Below are 19,220 nucleotides of genomic sequence, written 5' to 3'. Positions count from 1 at the left end.
GAACTGAAAGTTCTAACCTTCTAAGCACAAGATTGGTTCCCCTGCATCCAGTGCCCCATCTTTAAGTGCTTTCCAAATTCACCTCATTAACAAAGCTAGGTGTGGTTGAAAGGGGCTTATTAACAGTAACAGAAGATACCTTTATCACTTTTATTACTTAGGAAATTCCAAGGATTTTAGGACCTCTGTGCCAAGAAAGGGTATGAAGACCAAATACATATTTCCTGTTATAAATCATAAAATCACAGCTCTCATCTCAGACAGAGCTTCCTCCTTGAAGAACAGTTCCCAAGGCTCCCAGATGACTCCCTCTGGAATCAGAGAGGAGACTCCCTATTGGGCCCACCTGCAACCTCTAACCACACCCTCTTCTGGGAGGGTGGGCCCTCATAGGAAGGGAGGTAGACCCTGGGCTTCCTGTGACTGGAAGATTCCAGAGTCCTAGAGCTGCCACTTCTGGTTTATAGACAGCATCTCAGCTCCTACCACCTCAGGCCAGAGAGTGAAGTCAGGAAAGCTTGGGCAAATCTGTGCCAGGCACGGGGGTGCTATAGCACATCTGAGTCTAGGGCCCAGTCCTAAGCAAAGAAAGAAGGGAAAATGTCATTCAGGGACCAGAAGAATTCCTTTTTCCTGCTGCCCCCTGCCCTGGAATGCCCAGGAATGGGGCTTCATCCCTGGGTCCTTCTGTTCCCGCCTTCCATGGCCCAACCTACATACCCCACACTGCTTCACTCCACAGCTTACTGCTCTGCCCTCCCCTCTGACCCTCCTCTGTCCTTCTCTGGCTGTTCACAGTCCCTCTGCCTTCTTCCTCACCTCTCCTGACCTTGGTGGAATCCAGGCTTCCAAGCTCTGGTGAGGCCTGGCTGCTAGCTTCAGGTGTAGGGGTGGCTTGGCCTCAGCCAGCTGCTGAAGCGTTTCCAGGTCATTCTCTCCACCCACAGGGTACCCATTCATCTCCAGAATCACATCTCCCAACTGCAGCCCTGCCTGGGCAGCCGAGCCTCCTAGGGTCACCTGGCAGAGTAGAGGGGGTTATAGAACTTGGAACACCACAGAAAAGTTTGCTGGGTGCTCTAGGGCTCTGGGAGGGAAGGACAGGAAGGGTCATTAGGAGGCAAATGATTGAAAGAATTCAAGGTCCCTGGGGCATCAGTCACCTGAGAGATGAAGAGATGAGGCACACTGGCCACGCAGCTCAGTCGGAAGCCATAGCCACCGCCAGGCCCAGGGTACAGGAAGCACTGGCGGAAGCAGCAAGGGACAGGGGCTACCATTGTATCTTCAACTGGTGGGTCCTCGGTCTCAGTCAGAGAGGCTGAGAGGGTGACCTGGGGAGAGTCAGGAGCCTCTGTGCTCTCCAAGAAGAGGAGTGGGGACAAGCGAACCTGGGAGGAGGCAGATAGGACAGATCTGCTGCTTCTCCCTCCACCTGAGCCTGCCCCTACCCCCGACCTAGCCCCTGCCCCTCGGCTCGCACCATGCTGAAGAAGCGGTCAGCCTTGGGGTCCACCACAACAAGCGAGACACAGGAGCCTTGCGCCCGGATCTTGGACACTGTCTCCTCGTGGCCCAGCCCCTCAACGCTCTCCCCAGCCACAGCCACCAGCCGGTCCCCAGCCTGCATCCCGGCCTTCTCTGCTGGCAGTCCTGGGTCCACCTCCCACAGGAACTGACCTGGGACGCAGACATCCTCACTGCTCCTCCCCCACTGACCCTCAGTGCCGGCCCAGGCCACTGTGTGTACACTGGGCGCCTGACCCAGGGGGTACCCAGGAGGAGGAGGAGGCCCTGGGTTGGGGTTCAGCCAGGAACACCACTTGTGTGCACGGTGAGCTGTATATGTGCCCTTGTGTGCCCACCCCAACACCCACCTTCCCTCCCCATTCCCAGGGCTCCCACTCACCGAGGCGACCATCAAGACCCTTCTCCTCCCGGAGCACGAACCCGAAGCCCTTGGGCCCTTTCTCTAGATGCAGACAGCGGGGTCTGTTGGGCAGTGCCCAGCCCTCTGCCAGGGGTGCAGCCAGGGGCATTCCCAGCTGGCGACACTGTTCCTCCACCTCTGGCCCTGCCACCAGCAGGGTCACCTCCTTGCCACTCTGAAAAAGCTGTGGGGACCCAGCAGGGCATCAGCATCAGCCACCTGGGTAGGGAGGGCAGAGGCAGGCACCTCCACATAGCCCCTCTCCCAGGCCCAGGAATGAGGCACTGGGGAGGGGAGGGAATGGTCCAGCACAGACTGTAAAGCGAAGGATGGTGAGGGAGATACAAGATCAGATCAGGAGATCAGGTGCATGGGGGAGAGTCTGCTTCCTGAGACAGGGCCCAGGGCCCAGGGGCGTGAGGACCAACAGGAAACAGGCAGCCATACCTTCCTGTTGAGTTGGTTATGTGTGAACTTCTCCACGCTGACCCCATTCACTTCTAGCAGTCGGGCCCCAGGGGGCACCCCTGCCCGCTCCGCTGCCCCTCCAGTACTCAGCACCAACCAGAAAGGACCCCGACGTCCTGGAAGCCCAAATGGCACGTTTCTGTCTGCTGCCTGCCCAGAACAGGGCTGAGATCCCCCTGCCAACCCCTCCTGAGCTCTAGGCTCACCTTGGGTGATACTGAAGCCAAAGCCACCCTCATCTTTCACTATGTGGCACAGCCGGGGCCGGACCCCCGGGCTGAGAGTAGGACAGAGGTGGTCGTTGTTCCCCCGCTGAGCTCGGGCCACGTCGTGCATGTGCCGGGCCAAAACCGTTAGCAACACCCGCGGACTGCTGGCCCGGATGCGGCGTATTACCTGAACAGCGGGCAAGCGGGATGGGCTGGGGCCGGCCCTTCTTACCAACTCCCCCTCCCTGGAAGCTACAGCTCTCTGGAGGCCTTCACCCACCCATTCTGACCCGGGCATCCCTCAATCCTAGGCGATGGGGGAAACTGAGGCTTGGGTCTTGTCCCCGTGTACCCAGGGTGGTGACCACCCGGCTTCTGTCTCCCTGAGGTGCTATGGAATGTTCTCCTGTACCACGGGAGAACTTAGCCCAACCTCACCACCAAATAGTCTTCGTGTTCCACAACATGGTTGTTCACCCCCAGGATACGATCTCCTTCCCGAAGACCCTGGCGCTGGGCAGAAGTGCCTGGCTCCACCCTGCACACCACATGCCCGACCGTGCCCCGCTCCTGCTGCAGGTGGAAGCCAAAACTCCTGCCCTCCTCTTTGCTCAGCAGACAGAAGCGAGGCCGTTCTAGGCTCCAGAGATCTGGAAGGGGAGGTGGGCAGCAGGAAAGGGGGAGGAGAAGAAACACAGCCCAAGTATAAGTTACCTTGTGCCTGGCAAACCCTGCCCCCGTGATAGGACACTGGACAGGTGTTGCGCAGTGGGGCCGAACACAGCCCAGGTAGAGTGGCTGGGACAGAAGGAAACATCCGGCCCCCTTTGACCTCCATGTAGTCACTCCCCACCAAGACTGTCATCAGAGGTAGATAGAGTGAGTGGTTACCAAGGAAATGGGAGACTGTGTGGAGCCCTGGTGGCTCCAGGGAAAGGAAATGGTTGCCCCAGGGGCAGAGGGTTACCAGAGGGGTCGAGGTCTTCAGCCAAGGAAAGAACAGGATTATCAATGCCCAGCTTTGGGTTAAACTCAAACTTCCTGCAAGGAGGCAAGGGACACAGATAGGAGAAAGCTGGTATCTGGACATGGGTCCCAGGCTCACGTTGAGGCATTAATGGCAACTGAAGAGCTTCTCCACCTTCAATTCCCTCCTTTCTTTGCCCAGCCCTTCGCACACGGCACTTACAGGGTCAAGGAGGCGGTGTCCAGAGGATCTGCTGGCAAAGAAGGGGTGAGGGGAGGAGAGGCACATTCTGTCCCCTGAGATTACTCTTCCATGGTCGTTAACTGAAAGGACTTAGGGGAACCCCTAAGTTCAGGGCTCACCTCTGTTCTGCTCCAAAAGGGTTTTCCCCTTCCCTTCCTTCCCCTCCCCACCTTGGTCCTTGGCGCAGAAATCTGATCGTATCAGTACAGGGCGTGGACCAGGAAGGCAGATATAAGTACCCACTCACCTTTCCTCTCCTGACTTCCAGTATACTTGCCCCAGAGCTGCAAGACCCATTGCCAAATGTATTCTGGTCCCAATGCCTTTCAATCTGTCCTCTGCCCAAAAGTCCCCTCCAGAGGATTTCTCCCAGCTTCCTACCTGCAGCTGCCTCCATGGTTGAATCAGCGACCCAGTGCTCAGTGTAGGGACAAGGTCCATGGAAACCAGCTGATCCTCCCACCTACCCCTCCACGTCCCGCCTCCTCCAAGACGCAAGCTTGGAAGCAGTTGGGTAATGGTTAACGGGAGGAGAGTCTTGTCCTCTGAGGAATTGTGCCTTTCCCTCCTGCCTCAATCCCTGGGCTTCAGCTTTCTCCGGACACTTTGTGCAGAGAAAGGTAGATTGCTGGTCTCTGAAATTCCAAGCCTGGAATAAGTATGCCTGAAAAGGGCGATAGGACCAGCATGGTCCACCCCCACCCCAATATCTTGTTCACCGCCCCCCCAACCCTCACTTCCTCTGAACCAAGAAACATTTGCAACAGCAAGTGGTCAGTAGTTTAACCAGAATGACCAAGAACAGTACCCTTTCTTGAAAGCACCAGGCAAACAGGCCACAGTAGGTGGAAGACACAGATCTTTAATAACAGCAAGTCAGTGCCCAAGCCCATAGAGGCCACCGAGCTTAGGTACCACTGTGGTGAAAGGGGCAGGAGAAGGAGAGAGCACCAGTGAGAGGGGAAGTGGCTGCGGGCATCCTGGGTGTCCACAGAAGGCATAAAGGCAGAATGTGAAGGCCCTCCCACACATCTGGATGGCTGATGGGAGAAGTGTGCCCCCTGGTGGCACAATCCAAGGCTCTTTGCAAGGTGGGAGAGGCAAGGTTGGTGGTGGTGCTACAGGGCAATACGACCACTAAAATGCCACACCCTTCTGTCCTTCTAGCCGAAGGGAGAAGAGGCCTGTTCCAGGACCCTGGAAATTCCAGACTTGGGAGCACTGGTTGGACGTGCCCCAGGAGGGCAATTGACAGAGCCGTGCACATTCCTTTGCCTCCAGCCTCAAAGGGATCTTTCCAGAAGTAGTAGTGAAAGCCAGGAGGCCACAGACGGAAGGGGCTTGGGGCCAGGAGACACACAGCTAGGTGCCTGCGGCCATGGTCTCAGCTTCCACGGCCTCCCAGCTGCTCCAGGAGGGCCCTGACCTCGCCCTCCACTCGAAGCAGCTGGGCCTTGCGCCAAGGATTCAGGGTGGCTCCTCGGTTATCTTCCAGATCCCGCAGCAGCAGTTCAAGGTGGCGCCGGACCCGGGTCCGATCCCAGCTGTTGAGGTTCCGCTGGACTTCACCCAGGATCACTGACCAGTACTCAGACACTGCCGTCCCCTCTGTCAGCGACACCACGACCCGGGCACCACCCTCAGTGGTGCTCCCCAAGTCCCGCAGGGCCTGGCGGCCCTCTGAGCTCAGCTCATTGAAGTAGAGGCTAGCAAGAGAGAGAAGAGGAGATGCCATTCAGCAGGGCTCTGAGGAGGAGAAGCAGTGGAGGGGGTGGACAGAGAGTGAGGGGTCTCACAACTCATCCCCTGGCTGTGGAATACAAGGGGGTAAATGTCTGCAATAAGCCAGAGATGGAGAGAGGTGGCCAGGAGGAGGCAGGGATGACACTAGAATTCAGTGGGACCAAGATGAGCAGGAATGGGGCCAAAGGACCCTAATAGAAACAATGCTGGAGAATGAGGGCTGAGTAAGGGCCAATAACAGAGCGGTGAGTTGGTTCAGAAGCAGGTTGGCAAGGATCACTCAAAAGCCAGGAAGTGAGGAAGGCCGGTCCAGGCCCAGGTTTGCCCTCTAGGGTAGGAAAAGCACAGCGGAGAGAGGGAAGGAGGATGAAGGGCTGGGCACAGAACCTCAGGATGGAGTGGGGCGATGGGACTGGGGGCAAGACTCACTGCAGCAGCTCCAGAGATGGATGCTTCCAGGCAGCCTTGGCTAAGGCCAGAGCTGCTGCGTCACCAGCACCATTGTAGGCCACGTTCAGCTCCTGTAGTTGCTGATTACGGTCCAGCTGGGCAGCCAGCAGCTGTAGGCCCTCGTCCCCCAGGTCCGTGTGCAGCAGAGACAGGTGTTTCAGCGAGGTGTTTCCTGCCAGCCCCTCCACCAGCAGGGCCACACCTGCCGCTGTCAGTGGGTTGTTGGACAGCCTAGGGTTAAAAGTACCCCAAGGTTATGAGGGCTCATGGCAGATGCCCTGTGCGGGGCATTGGAACTTGGGCCAAAAGGGTGCACAGTCTGGGGCAGAGACCAGTCTGGACACAGAGAAATGCAGGCTTAGGGAAAGACAATGAAGAAATGGGGGTGCAGTTCACTGCAGAGGAGGTAGAGTTGGGTAGAAGCCGGCTTCTCCCCCTACCCCCGCCTCCTCCCACCTTCCATTCTCCTTTGTGACTCTCCTCTTCCCCCTCCCCTTCCTCTTCCTCATTACCATTTCCCTTCTTTCTTTTTTCACCTCCTTCCAGCCCCTGCTTCTCCCTCCCTTCCCGATGATTCCCCATCCTTCTCTCTCTTCCTTCTCATTCATCCTCCTTTGCTCCAACTGGAAATCAGAACCCAGGTGTCTGGGTTGTTAGTAAATCAGTCAACACTCTGGGAGCATCTACTGAGTGCCCAGCGTCAGGGTCATCCTTGTGAGGGGACAGGAAGAATCCCAGGACAGGATCAATGGTACTGTTGTCAGGCAACCAGCCTGAGTGTTATTCCACCAAGCCCTCCTCCAGGCTGCTTTTAGCCACGTGAGAGGCCTTCTCAGTACCTGTTGCTGGTAGGATTGCTCCCCACACAGCTGCTTGTACTGGACGTGGGGGTGGGCAAAAAGATCTAGACTCCTGCCTTCTTTACGCCACCATGGGTGGGCCCTTGCCGGCCACGTGGTGATGCGGGCTCACCCTTGTCCTTAGCTGGCCAGCAGGATGGAGGCCCCCTGCCAGGGCACTCACCGTAGGGTGGTAACTTGGCACTGGTCATGCAGCAGCAAATCTCGGAGGTCCCTGCAGGCCTCGGGGCCCAGGCTGTTGAGTTGCAAGCTGGAGCAGAAGGTGGCCAGAGGGGAGGTGAGAAACCAAGGAAGGAGTTCGGCATGGACCCTGCCCATCCACCGTGCCCCTCTCTCACGATCCTGCGTCTTGTGGTCCACAGCTGCGTTCCCTTCTGCTGCTCTCCTCACCTCCACCCACACTAGACTTCTTCACCCCACCCCCTGGTCCTTCCTCGCTCCCTTTGGTCTCTCTAGCACCTTCTTCCCACCTCTTCACCTCCAACCTTCATGCCTGTGCATGCGGACAGGGCCTCACCCCAGCTTCCGGGCACGTAGGAAGACAGGTCTGAGCGTACGCAGCCCAGCAGGGTCCAGCTGGCAGGAGGCCAAGTTCACCTCGTCCAGGGCATGCCTCCCGCTGCCCAGTACCGCTGCCACCACTGTGCACTTGAGGGGCGTCATGCGCACGCCCGCCAGGTTGAGCTGGCGCAGGGAGCCCAGCACCTCGGCGGAGAAGCACTGATTCTGGAACTCGTAGTGGAAGAAGAGGTGGTCCAGGAGCTCCGAGGGGGGCAGCACCTGCCGGCCCAGCTTGCCCAGCTTCTTCTTGATGGCCTGGGCATTCTCCAGGGCATCCAGGGTCTTGATGGGGCAGCCGAGCTGAGCCAGGATGGCCCGGTTGTGGGCAGAGAGAAGCCCGCCCATGAACATGGGGAAAAGCTCAAAGACCTCATCCTCTGGGGGTTCATCCGGGTGGCGCCGGGGACCCTCCACGCCCAGGATACTGGCACCCATCTGGTCCAGGACGTCGTCGTTGTAGTAGTCCTCCTCCCGGAACATCTCCAGCACCATGGCCTGGGCCACTCCCTCACGGCTCTTACCCACCACGCGCCCAAACACTCGTGGAACCACCTGGGAAGGGAAGCAGAGGAGAGAACTGCAACCTCCTGCATGCTGCGCCGTTCGGCTTTCCTGCCTCAGCTTAAGGTACACTCTACCCATCTGCTCCAGCCTTGTGATCTCCCTGAAATTCGCACATGATTTGTCTGATTGTACTAATCCTTGGCTGCAGCACCTTCTGTGGCTCCCCACTGCCCAGGTGGAATGTAAAACTTTTCATAATTTGGCCCCAATTTAACCTTTCCAGAGTCATCTCTTAACACTTGTCTCATGCATTCCAGACATCAGGAAATTCTTCTTCCCAAACATGATACATTTTCAAGCCCAGGGGATAGTGGGAAGGAATTAGCATATATTATGCATTTAGCTTGGTACCAGGTAGGTGCTATAAATACATCGCCACCATCAACCTCGTCATTGTCATCACAGCAGTGATGATTGATGCTGCTCCTACTACTTCAGACCCTGCATGATTTGGCCTGATGAAATAAAATTCACATTAAGGCAAAACAAGAAAAGTTTAAACATAAAATTTTTCTTTGCCAATTTGGGCCTCCTTCCTCCCCTCGGGTGTGCACTGTGCATCTGTATGATGCGTTAACCAGACCACCCCAATGGCAGAAATGCCTGCTCGGCCATAAAGGTCAGTTTTTCTCTGGCGCCAGCCATGTAACTCCTGAGAAGATAACATTCCTTTCTCAGTCCTGTAAGGGGTCACGATAATCCACCAATCACCTTGCACACGTAGACATCTTTGGTGAACTTTATGTACAATGCCAATGTGTCATTTGCCTTAAGGATAGCAGTTAGTGCAGAAGACTAGTCAGATGACCTGGGGAAATATTGGGCCGCACCTCATGGAATTTCTTAGCTTCAGTGTTTACTTATGACCCTGTTAATGCTATGAGTATTACCTGCATTTGTCTATTTTACAGGACTGTTGTTTCTTGCATTACCAAATGTGTGACTTGAGCCTCTAATAAAATGAACTAGGGAACTTGAAATGATTGACCAAATGTATCATTCTATAAGAATAACGCTTGTAGTATTGTAAGTCTAGCTATGGGGAGAAGCAACAAGAAGGAACCATTTCCTGGACCATAACAGACTAGCAAGACAGGTGGTCCAGAGGCTTTTGGCTACTGTTAAAAGGGCCTAGTACAGTAATATCACATTGAGTGGCCTATCAAGGAAATCCTCACCTGACCTGGGAGTGAGCGTCCCAAACCTTGATTGAAATTAAGACCGAAAGGAAAGGGATTGTAAAATAAAGAATGTTGCCCACTACCCAGTTCTACAAGAGTCAAGTCATTAGCCACTGAAGTCACTGATCTACAATAACCCTGAAAGGAATTCACAGTGAATATCAGGATAAGGCAGTCTGTGCTCTGGGAAAACTGACAGAACTGGTCCTCAGCTATTTTCAGGAGAAAATTTTTATGAACATGGATTCTTGCATCTTCCCATAATTAGATAGGCACTAAAACCATTAACTGAAATAACTTTTCCTCATGCCTAGCAGCAACCTCCTACTGAGATACATTTGGTTACACACACCCCCTTTGCCAAAATCACCTATATCCTGGCCTCCCTCTTTACCTCTTTGAAACGGTTCTCAGAACTCTTTGAGAGACTGTCTCCCAGGCTATAATCCTCAGATTGCCTCAAATGAAAATTTCCATTTCTTAGATTGACCACTAATTGATTTTTCATTGACAGGCCCCTGCCAACCACACCCTTCATCACAGCCTCTCACCCTCACTCACTTCTGTCCTCTTGGCTTCTCTCTCTCCTTTTTGGTTTTTTGTTTGTTTTTTGACAGTGCCAAGGTTTCTCCTCCTTCAAAGCTGTACCCTCTTGCTGGCGTGTTCCCTCACCCTCTGCCCTGCAGTTCCTCGCCTGGCTAATCCTCCAGGGATCAGATTAAATGCCCTTCCTGCAGGGAGGCTTTCCTTATTCCCCCAAACCAGGCCCCCCCTTACAGACTTTCATAGCACCTGGAACTCTGCTTTCCAGGCACTTCCCAGAATTTTTAATTATATGGTTATGTTGACATGTTTGTGTTGAGACTGATCAGAAAAGGCAGAAACCTGGGGTTCTGGTAATTAGTTTTTCCTCAGAATCTAACACATTGCCTGGCACACAAGCAGGCATTCAAGTACCTGTCAAATAAATGAATGTTTGGGAAGTTTGTGACATCAGCTCCCGTCCTTGCAATGGTTCTGAAAGGACAGAAGAGGTCCGCTCCTCTGGCAAGAGCCATGAAGCTGTTTTCTGCCACCTCTTCTAATGTCTGGGTTTTTGTTTTGTTTTGTTTTTTTCACTTTTTACAGGTGACGTTCCCACCTTGTAGGTGATAGTACCCCTCCCCAACATGCATCTAGTGGCAAGATGAGCAAATGCCACCCTGTGGAGCCGAATCAATAGGCTCATGAAGAAACAGGTGGGACCAGTCCTCTGCTAGGCAACCCTCCCTCTGAGGACTTGGGGCTGTGGTGTCCCCTCAAATAACTGAGGGGTTTTCTGAATCCTATCAGGAGACCACAGCCTCTCACTGCAATCCAGATGAGACAAGCATATCCTCAAAGTATGACCTCAGCAATAGCCATTGTCTCCCTGCCTGAGGCAGTAGTGGGAGAGGGGTGGCTGCCTGAGCCAGTTTTTATGATTGACAAACAATTTACAATGATACAGGTTCTATTATTATCCTCATTTGACAGATAAGGACCTTGAGGCACAGAGAGGTTAAGTAACTCATACAAAGTCACACAGCTGGTAAGTGGCAGAGCTTAGATTTGAACCCAGGGAACTGCATTACAGAATCCCTGTTTTTAACCCTGACGCTTTGCTGCCTATAAAAAGGAAAACTTGTTCAGTTTTTGTCAGCCCACCAGGGCTCTGCCTCCTCAAGACCAATTACTGAAACATTCCTAAAGGGGAACTGAGCAAGGCACCGTAGATTCACAGTACATTGTCCACTGTACAGCAGTAAAGTCTGGCAGAAAGAGTACAGGATTTAGAATCACAAAACCTGGACTCAGATTCCAGCTATTCTACTTACTGTCTGAGTGACCTTGGTCAGGTTACTTAGCCTCTGTGAGCCCCACTTTCCTCACCTATAAAAGGAATCATAATAGTTCATTTGCAAGGCACCTGGCAGACACCAGCTGAGAGTGGATACTTCTTCCCATCAAAAACTTAGCGCATCCACCCTGCTCACAGCACAGTCCTCAGGCCTGTAATTTGGTTTCTGGAGCGGACCTGCACCCCAGACAGGCCAAGACAATTACCAATGCCATTTATCCTCCTGGTATAAATGAATAAAATGGCATCTGCTTTATAAATCTGTCTCTGGTGATTGAGTTAGGATGAGACATCACTCCCAGAGTCTAATCACCTCTGGGAGAATAGATACCGTCCGGTTTCTGGACCTTCCAAGCACAAGACAGACCCTGGACTGCAGTGACCCCTGCTGCCCAGCAATAAAGACTAGGAGGAGAGATGCAAAAAGTAAGCCGTGGTTAGGATTTCAGGATTGTTATGAAACTCCCTACACCCTCTAATTCCCCTCCAAGCCTTCCCAGCCTGTGACCTCTCTCCCCTTCTTTATGCCCTAGTCCCACGAAAAGCCAGATTGCCCAAGTCTGAAACCAGAGCCAAGAAAAAAATTCACAGCTATGCCGGAAGTAGCAGTTTCCTTTTGGGAGAGGAGCGAGGGGTGAACTGGGGGTGATGGGGGCTGGCAGCTCAGGGCCCTGGGGCTGTTACCTTGAGCAGGTTGATGAGCAGGGGCAGGGCCCGCAGGGGCAGCAGCTTGGCCACAATGCCCAGGACCAGGCTGACGTCCTCCCCAACACGGCCCACGAGCTCAGCCACTTCCTTCCCCACGCGCTGCAGAGTCGTCTTCCGCAAACCCAGCACAATGTAGAGGGCAGCCAGGTATTCCTGCATGGCGGGCACCGTGAACACGAAGGTACCCTGGTGCCCTGGCTCCACGCACGGGGCCAGAAAAAACCTCAGGGCATCCCGGCGGAAGACATGCAGCAGCTGAAACTCCTCTTCGGTCTTGAGGCCAGCTTCCAGGCAGCCACGGACATCTTCTTCAGAGAAGTACGTCTTGCGGGAGGATACCCCCTCATAGGCCAACTTGCCCATGGTTCGGGCTGCATAGGCCATCAGGGACAACTTGGAGGGATCCGTGCTGTCCAGCATCTCCCCACTGAAGTTTAGACGCAGGAAGCTAGTATAGATGCTCGTGAGGGTCTGGCCGGCTGAGGTAGGGGCATGCAGGAAGTACAAGGTGGCACAGACAAGCCAGCAATAGGAGGGCAGGAAGCAGGCGGCAGCGATCTGGTGGTGCCCCTCCAGGTTCCGGGAGAGCATCTCCACCAGGTGGTCACGCTGAGCCGGCGTGACCCCCACTCCCCCAGCACCATGCCCGCAGTCTGGCTGGTTGAGGCGGAGCTGGAAGTAGAGCTTTTGTAGGTTGGTATCAGAGAAGCCACAGATCTCACCATAGCGGCCCACATACTTGCTGGGGATACGACCAATGGCAGAGGGCCGGGTGGTCACCAGAATGCTGGCCTGGGAAGAGCATGGTTGAGGGTTAAGAAAGACCTTGGTGTCCACATTGCCTCCCTTGCCATGGAGTCCCTGAAGATGGAGTGCTGAAGGATGACAATGATGATGACCGTGTAATTATAAGTCACGTTTAGCAAGTACCTACTATGATCCAGGGCACTGTGCTAAGCACTTTACATGCAGCATCTCATTTGATCAGTACAACTCAAAGAGAGAAGGACTCAACTCAAAGAAGCTTGGGGGAGTTAGTGAGTTGTTCAGTCCCACGGCTGGGAAGTGGAGGGACAGGATTTGAACTAACCCAGAGGCTACGCCCCTACACATTAAACATGTGGACCCAGAACACAAAAATCCTTAGGGGGAAAGTTGGGGACAGTGGTGGCAGGGCAGGGGGCACTCACCTCTGGCAACATGTACTTGCGCAGCAGGTTGACAATGATGGCAGCAGGTACCACTGGCTGCTCGGGATCACTGCAAAGCCCAGTGCCTGCCAACCGGAAATCGAGGTTAAGATGCTCCAAGCCATGGAGCACAAAGAGCAGGCGGGACCTGGCCACGGCCATCAGAGGCAGAACCTCCTTCAGGGGCGTGTAGCGCTGGGCCACAAGTTGGCACAAGGAGGCAGGTGCAGGACCCAGGGATGACAGGTCTTCGCAGGAGAAGGGGATGAGCAGTTCGAAGGCTGGCAGCCGCCCGTAACACCAGTCCAGGACCATCTTGCGCACCAGCGTGCTCTTGCCTGTGCCCACCGTCCCATAGAGTACCACTGTCTGCACTCGGCGCCCACAGACATCTGGATCAAAGAGCTGAGACAGGGCCAGTAGGGGGAGCCCGGCCGAGGGTGGCTGATGCTCCAGGGCGAGCTCGGCTGGTGGGCGATGCTCATCGGGGGTGCTCTCTCGGATTACAGGATCTACATGGACCGTGTCTAGTGCAAAGGATGGGCCGAACTGGCGTTCTTCCCTGGGCAGCCGGCTGAACCATTCAGCCAGGTTCCGGCGGTGCCGCTGGATAGCTTCTGGACGGGAAGGCAAGGGGAATGTGTCAGGGTGAGGGGCCTGGAAGTGCAGGAGCTGAGGGTGATGGTAGGGTCAGGCTGTGGAGTCAAAACACCACACCAGAAGATGTTGGGGCCCAGTATGGTGCTGGGCACATAGGACTCCATCAGACTGTCCAGAAAGTTTGGACCCCTGTGGCAGAAGGTGGGGAGCCATGGGACGAGTGATGGTGAGCTGGGCTGACTGGCTGCATGATCATCTGTGTGCCGTCTTCACCTGACAGCTAGAGGCAGTGTGCTGAAGGTAGGGATGAGATATCCCTCCCAGGGCTTTGTACATAATAAGGATGCTGCAGGAAGGGATACATGGTCAGGGGGATTATGGGCTCACCTCAGTGGATCCTCTCTATCTCCTTCCTCCTGCTCACTTCTCTCTCCAAGCCTTTCTCCCCGTCTCCCGCTCTCCCCGGCCCCACCCTGGGATCCCAGCAGTCCCCTCCTCAGGCTGACTGAGGAGCCAGTCCCTTTACCAGCTGCAGCGATGCCCCGGAACAACTGCCCATGCCTCTCTGATGGGGGACCACTGCCCGCTGAGCTTCCATAGTGGCGAATAAAGGCCCTGTGAGCAAGAAGAGGGATGAGCTGGGGCGTGGCTACTGGGAGCAGCCTCTGCACAGGCTCAGAGTCCAGGCTGCCGGAACTGATGGACTTCTGCCTTCCTGAGATCCCGGCTTGACCCTGAACACAAGTTCAGAGCCTTATCTGACTCTCACACCCTTCCCAGGGACTGAGGTCCCGCCCCTAGCCCCCCACTGCTCACTGCCTGCCTGGAACTCAGGCTGGTCACTGCCAGGCTCCACCCACTTCCCATAGGTCCCCCCTTCCTGCTGACCACTGTGACTTGTACTATGGATGATATAAGTCAACTTCCTCTTCCACCTGGTAGATGACTCTGTACCTTCTCCATCCTGAGAAGATCAACCTTTCCACAAGGGATCAAGCTCTCTTCAAGCCCTGACCATTCCCAGGCTATTCTGCTGTGCCCAGATGTGTTCTAACGTATGACACTATATGACACTGAAGTCTCACCTAGGGGGCCCAGTGGGACTCTGCCCTTTAAGAGGCCAACTCCAGTGGATCAGGAAAGGGATACGTTCATCTACAGAGAGAAAGGAGAAAGAAGAAATAGCATCCAGAACTCACCCCCATTACCTCACCAATACACAGACCCCATATCTACATCAAATCCCCCATTATTTGCTCTCACAGCATCATGACTGCCCCCTTGCATCAGTTATTAGGCAATTTTATATTTCATTGTGTAATTATTTTATTAACATTCATTCACACACACACCCTTCCTCCATGAGAGCAGGGATCACATCTGTTCTGGTTCACAATTACTTGCTTAGAACTTAGCACAGGGTCTGGCACCCAGCAGGCACTCAGCAGGCACTCGATAACTATTTGTTGAAATGAAATCAGACAAGACAAGACCTGGACTTGTGTACCTCCAGGGATCCCTTGAAGATCATCTAGTCCAACTCCCTTATTTTAGGGTGAAAAAAAGGAAGCTCAGGGTGGTACGGTGACTTGCCCAAGGCCAACAGCTAGTGAATCACAGAGCTGGGACTGGCACACCTGGTGTCTGGATCTCTGCTCTCTTGGAGACTCCATCTGGACTCTGAAGGGGGAGAGGTAGAAACAGAAACCCCTGCTTCCTGCTCACCTGCTGGCTGAAGTGCTCTTCCCAGACCAGGGCCCCAAGAGGCCCTGGGCAAATGGCAGCCCCACCTCATAGCAGCAGAGGTCAAAGCCCAGGGGACTTAGCACAGCACCTTCTATTCTGTTCCCCTGCAGAAAGAATGATGTGAATGGACCCACACCCCCACACCGTCCCATTCCACCTCCCAGTCCAGACCAAGGAAGGGCCTTCCTCCTCAGGAGAACATCAGCCTTTCCTTAAATGTCAGTATCGCCAAAGCCCTAGCCTGGTGCTCAGATCTCCTCCTTCTCCCACATCCCCCACCTGAGTGATCCCATCTTATCTCCTATCACCCATTGCCTCTCCCCGGAGTTGTCCTGAGATCCAGCCTAGTGAACTGTTTTATTTAGGTGTCCTTTTTTTTTTTTTTTTTTTCTTTTTTGCTTGGCTGCCAGCAAGCTCAAATGAGTCCTGCGTTCATTTTCAGTGGCTTTTCTGAGCCAACACTTTCCAGTAACAATCATCCACTCTCCTCTGAAGTTTTTCCCCTAGCTATCAGGTCCTTTTCACTGAGTTTTAATGGTTTCATCATTTTATCTTCTCTGTGACTTTTATGTAACCTGCCTTTGAGGCTGGCATAAATAATAGATAAATGAATGAATGACTTCCTATTTGATATCTCCATATGGATCTCTGCCCGTGCTTCAAGCTTCCCATATGCAGAACTGAGCTCAGCATCCCTCCTCCCCTTTTGGCTACTTTACAGCAAATCTTCCCAGTCACACGATTTATACTAGAAATCTGACCTCTTTGTCTTCAAATCGTTTCCCCCCTCCTTCAGACAGTGGGAAAATCCTGCCAGTTCCTCCTCCCACTGCTTTGCCAGCCTGTCCCTGTTGCATCATTCCTACTGCCCCTGTGCTAACTCAGACCCTATTGAACTTCCGGGGACCTCTCCTTCTCCTTACTGGCCTCTGACTTCAGTCTCATTCCATTCTGATCTTTCATCTCTGCCACCCAATCACCTCCCTAAAGTCCTCGGTTATGTAGAGTCCAAACACCTGACCCACACCAGCTACTTTTCTGAGTTTGTCCCTGCCCCACACCTCATTCGCCAGGCTAACTGAAGTCCTGCTTGAGCTTTCCCAACTTAGCTCACACTCTTTCATCAGTTTGGAATGACCTTTCTCCTGTCAGTCTTTTAAGAATCTGCTCAAAGATTCTCTCTCCTGGGAAGTCTTTCCTGATCCCCGTGAGCTCCCTTAAATGAAGTGCGCAGCTATGTGGCACCTGCTCTCTGCTGAGAGATATGGTTCCTTAAGGGCAGGGGAGGTTTAGGGAGATCTGGCTGCTCTAGGCCCACTTGCCAACAGGGCCAACCAGTGGAGGTGCAGGCCAGGGCTCAGACCAAAAGTCCCAGGGCTGAAAAAGGGTTAAGACAGGGCCCTGGAAGGCCAAGGAAGCCTGGGGAACTAGCTCAGTGGGATAAAATCAGATGCAGGTCCTCTGACTCAACACGGGACTCACGGTGGGGATGGGGGTGGGGAGGGCAATTCTCAGAAGATCACCCCCGGTCTCCAAGTCAGTGGGAAAAGGAGGGGGCACAGCAGGGGAGGTACAGGGACTGTGCTCCCACAGGTCCAGAGCTCCTCCCCTTAAGCTGGGTCTCAAACAGCTTTCCTAGTTTGAGTTGGTTCCGGAGCCCAGGGCGAGAGCCTGCCAGAGTGCCCACCACTCAACGCAACGGCGCCGTCCTACGCCTCCCCGGCCACCAGCTCTTAGCAGCACTCCCCCAGCACCGCCCCGCCCCGCCCCGGCTGCTTAGACCTTTACCCGCCGCGGCCCAGGCCCAGGAGCCGGTCGCCGCCGGAGTCTCCCGCTCGCTCCCAGAGGCCCCGGCGCGGCGCTTCCTGCCCGCCCCGCCCGCCTGCGCGGAGTCCTGCCCGCACTGGCATCCGGCCCAGAGGCGGGCACTGCGAGGATGAGCCCAGGCGCTCCGGGCCGCCGGGTCCCGAGGGGAGGGGGGACAGCGAGAGGGGCGGGTGTCCCGGAGATCAGGCCCGGGGCGGGGGCTTCTTCTCCATCCGTCCCTCCATCGCCCCCGCCCTCCTTGGTACAGCCCTCCATCCAGGCGGGCCCTGCCGCTGGGACTGCCCTCTGCAGGTCACCGAGCGTCCGTCCCATCCCATTACTCACCACCTCCCAGGCAGGACTTGTTGTTATGCCCATTTTATTGATGAAGGAACTGAAGCTCAGAAGGGTGAAATGACTTGCGCAGGTTGATCCAACCAGGAAGGGGAAGAGCCAGAACAAGAATCCGGGGCCTGTGTCTTCCTACCTCACCCCTGGACCTTCCCAAAGCACCCCGCAACCCATCCCCAGGGTCTTCTTCCCTTGGTGCCTTTTCAGCACCTCGGCCTACCTCCTGGGAGAGAACTGAGTCAGGGTCTTTTGGGGGCCTCCCTTCTGTGCCTGGTTCTCTTCAGATCCCAGACCTCTGTGTATGGCTTCTGGTCAGTTGGGTCAAGGAAGGTGGAAGAATGGGGCTGAGGGACAGCTCCCACCCAAAGCTGCGCTTCTTGTCTGGCACCCAATCATGCCTATCCCTGGGGCCTCCCGAGGCCCTCAAAGCCTGCACGCGCATCTTTGTGTTTCCATGCAGGGCACACCCAGGGCCCACGGAGCAGTTGAAGGAGCCACCCACCACCCACAGCCAGGCACGCCTCCACATGCAAACACAGGTGTGCACTGAACAGAGGTGTGCAGTAGGGAACTCCTAGAGAGACGCCTAGGGCAGGGCTGGGAAGACGGCTTTGTGACCTCTAGCCTGCATCCAGACTGAGGACAGCATGGATATTTCACTTATACATGGAGATATCTGTTCTTTCACTGAACACATGGAATTGGGGTAGTACTGAGCAACCAGAACAAGGCGAGCAGGGACCAGACCAGGCAGCTCCCCTCTAGGGGGCCCAGATAATGGTGCTTCAGAGGCAGACGGAAGTCTTAGGAAAGCCTGGGAGAGGAAGTTACCAACTGCCTCCGGCACCGGAGGTGACGTTTGAACTGAATCTTAAAAAATAAGCCAGGGAAGGGAAGGGCCTTCCAGGCAGCTGGGAAAATGGCACACTTGATTTTAAGAGAAGTTCTGAAAGGGAAGTAGGATGGGAGAGGGGAGGGGAGGTAGGCTGATGCTGTGAATGTGGTATGGGGTGACATTTCAGGCATGGGGTACGACTCTAGCTTTACTCCAGCTACCTAGCCACATGAGGCAGACAGGCCCCTGGCTGTGTTACTGAACACAGCTCGGAGCAAGCCATTCCCCTCCCCCACCCTCCAGCAGGTATGACAGCCATGTCGGTTTTATTAATAACATATAATTTGACAGGCCTTTTGCAGACAGGAGTGCTGTGAGTCATGCTGTGGGTATGCGCTCAGTCGTCTGACCTCAGGATGGGGCAGCAGGTGCTCTAGAGCCACAGCATGAAGAACTGCCTTGGTCATCTCTGCTCTCCAGCCCCTTGCACGGACCCCAACACAGAAGGTGGCTGTGTTGAAGGAAAGGATCTCTGAGTCCAGGAAGATCAGCCTTCAGGGAGAGTGGGGCCATTTCAGAACATGCTCGAATGCCCCACCTCCGCAGGTTACTGGGACTGGGGTCAGAAATCACAGGTGATTCTCAGGGGCAAGAGCACAGCATCTTGAGAACTTGCTCAAGCCACTTCTCCAAACCTTGGTTTCCTTCTCTGTAAAAGGAGGAAATGATGGTACTTATCTTAGCAGCCTCGTGGGGTTGCTGTAAGAATCAAAGGAGCTTTCTTCGCAAATATGTGAGTTGTTCTACCAATGTTCTCTGCGCCTAAATGGCCCTTGCTGGCTCCAGAATCGCTGTTTATCTCTTTTCACTCCCGAGGGAACTTACAAATGTGAGAATTTATAAATTTTACTCTTTCAGGACTATTTTAA

The 19,220-nt window shown here is 54.5% G+C and overlaps 2 protein-coding genes across 7 annotated transcripts; both read right to left on the bottom strand.

Moving 5' to 3' along the window:
- Positions 1 to 136: 136 nt before the first annotated feature.
- Positions 137 to 4,296, bottom strand: NHERF4 (NHERF family PDZ scaffold protein 4). 4 transcript variants are annotated; one of them, XM_010953418.3, is made up of 11 exons: positions 4,199 to 4,286; positions 3,797 to 3,824; positions 3,575 to 3,648; positions 3,046 to 3,257; positions 2,605 to 2,794; positions 2,378 to 2,514; positions 1,910 to 2,114; positions 1,484 to 1,680; positions 1,164 to 1,391; positions 820 to 1,020; positions 137 to 578 (listed from the first exon to the last, which is right to left on the bottom strand). In XM_010953418.3, the coding sequence occupies exons 1-11, from the start codon at positions 4,212 to 4,214 to the stop codon at positions 549 to 551; spliced, it is 1,518 nt and encodes a 505-aa protein (XP_010951720.1). In that variant the 5' UTR covers positions 4,215 to 4,286; the 3' UTR covers positions 137 to 548. The 4 variants fall into 4 exon arrangements, with proteins under 4 accessions (XP_010951720.1, XP_045371526.1, XP_010951717.1 ...); XM_045515570.2 differs by having other exon boundaries at positions 3,797 to 3,827; positions 4,199 to 4,231; XM_010953415.3 differs by having other exon boundaries at positions 3,575 to 3,824; positions 4,199 to 4,296.
- A 762-nt stretch (positions 4,297 to 5,058) lies between these two features.
- NLRX1 (NLR family member X1) lies at positions 5,059 to 17,700 on the bottom strand. 3 transcript variants are annotated; one of them, XM_045515572.2, is made up of 10 exons: positions 17,677 to 17,700; positions 15,279 to 15,403; positions 14,639 to 14,708; positions 14,080 to 14,168; positions 12,954 to 13,570; positions 11,740 to 12,555; positions 7,388 to 7,983; positions 7,034 to 7,120; positions 5,990 to 6,241; positions 5,059 to 5,523 (listed from the first exon to the last, which is right to left on the bottom strand). In XM_045515572.2, the coding sequence occupies exons 2-10, from the start codon at positions 15,346 to 15,348 to the stop codon at positions 5,202 to 5,204; spliced, it is 2,919 nt and encodes a 972-aa protein (XP_045371528.1). In that variant the 5' UTR covers positions 15,349 to 15,403; positions 17,677 to 17,700; the 3' UTR covers positions 5,059 to 5,201. The 3 variants fall into 3 exon arrangements, with proteins under 3 accessions (XP_045371528.1, XP_074212914.1, XP_074212913.1); XM_074356813.1 differs by lacking the exon at positions 17,677 to 17,700 and adding an exon at positions 17,082 to 17,350; XM_074356812.1 differs by lacking the exon at positions 17,677 to 17,700 and adding an exon at positions 17,088 to 17,349.
- Between the last annotated feature and the right edge of the window lie 1,520 nt (positions 17,701 to 19,220).

The sequence above is a fragment of the Camelus bactrianus genome, chromosome 33 (assembly GCF_048773025.1).
Source record: "Camelus bactrianus isolate YW-2024 breed Bactrian camel chromosome 33, ASM4877302v1, whole genome shotgun sequence".
Taxonomy (NCBI): domain Eukaryota; kingdom Metazoa; phylum Chordata; class Mammalia; order Artiodactyla; family Camelidae; genus Camelus; species Camelus bactrianus.
Note: the sequence above shows the minus strand (reverse complement) of the source record. Positions and strands in the feature narration are given on the sequence as shown.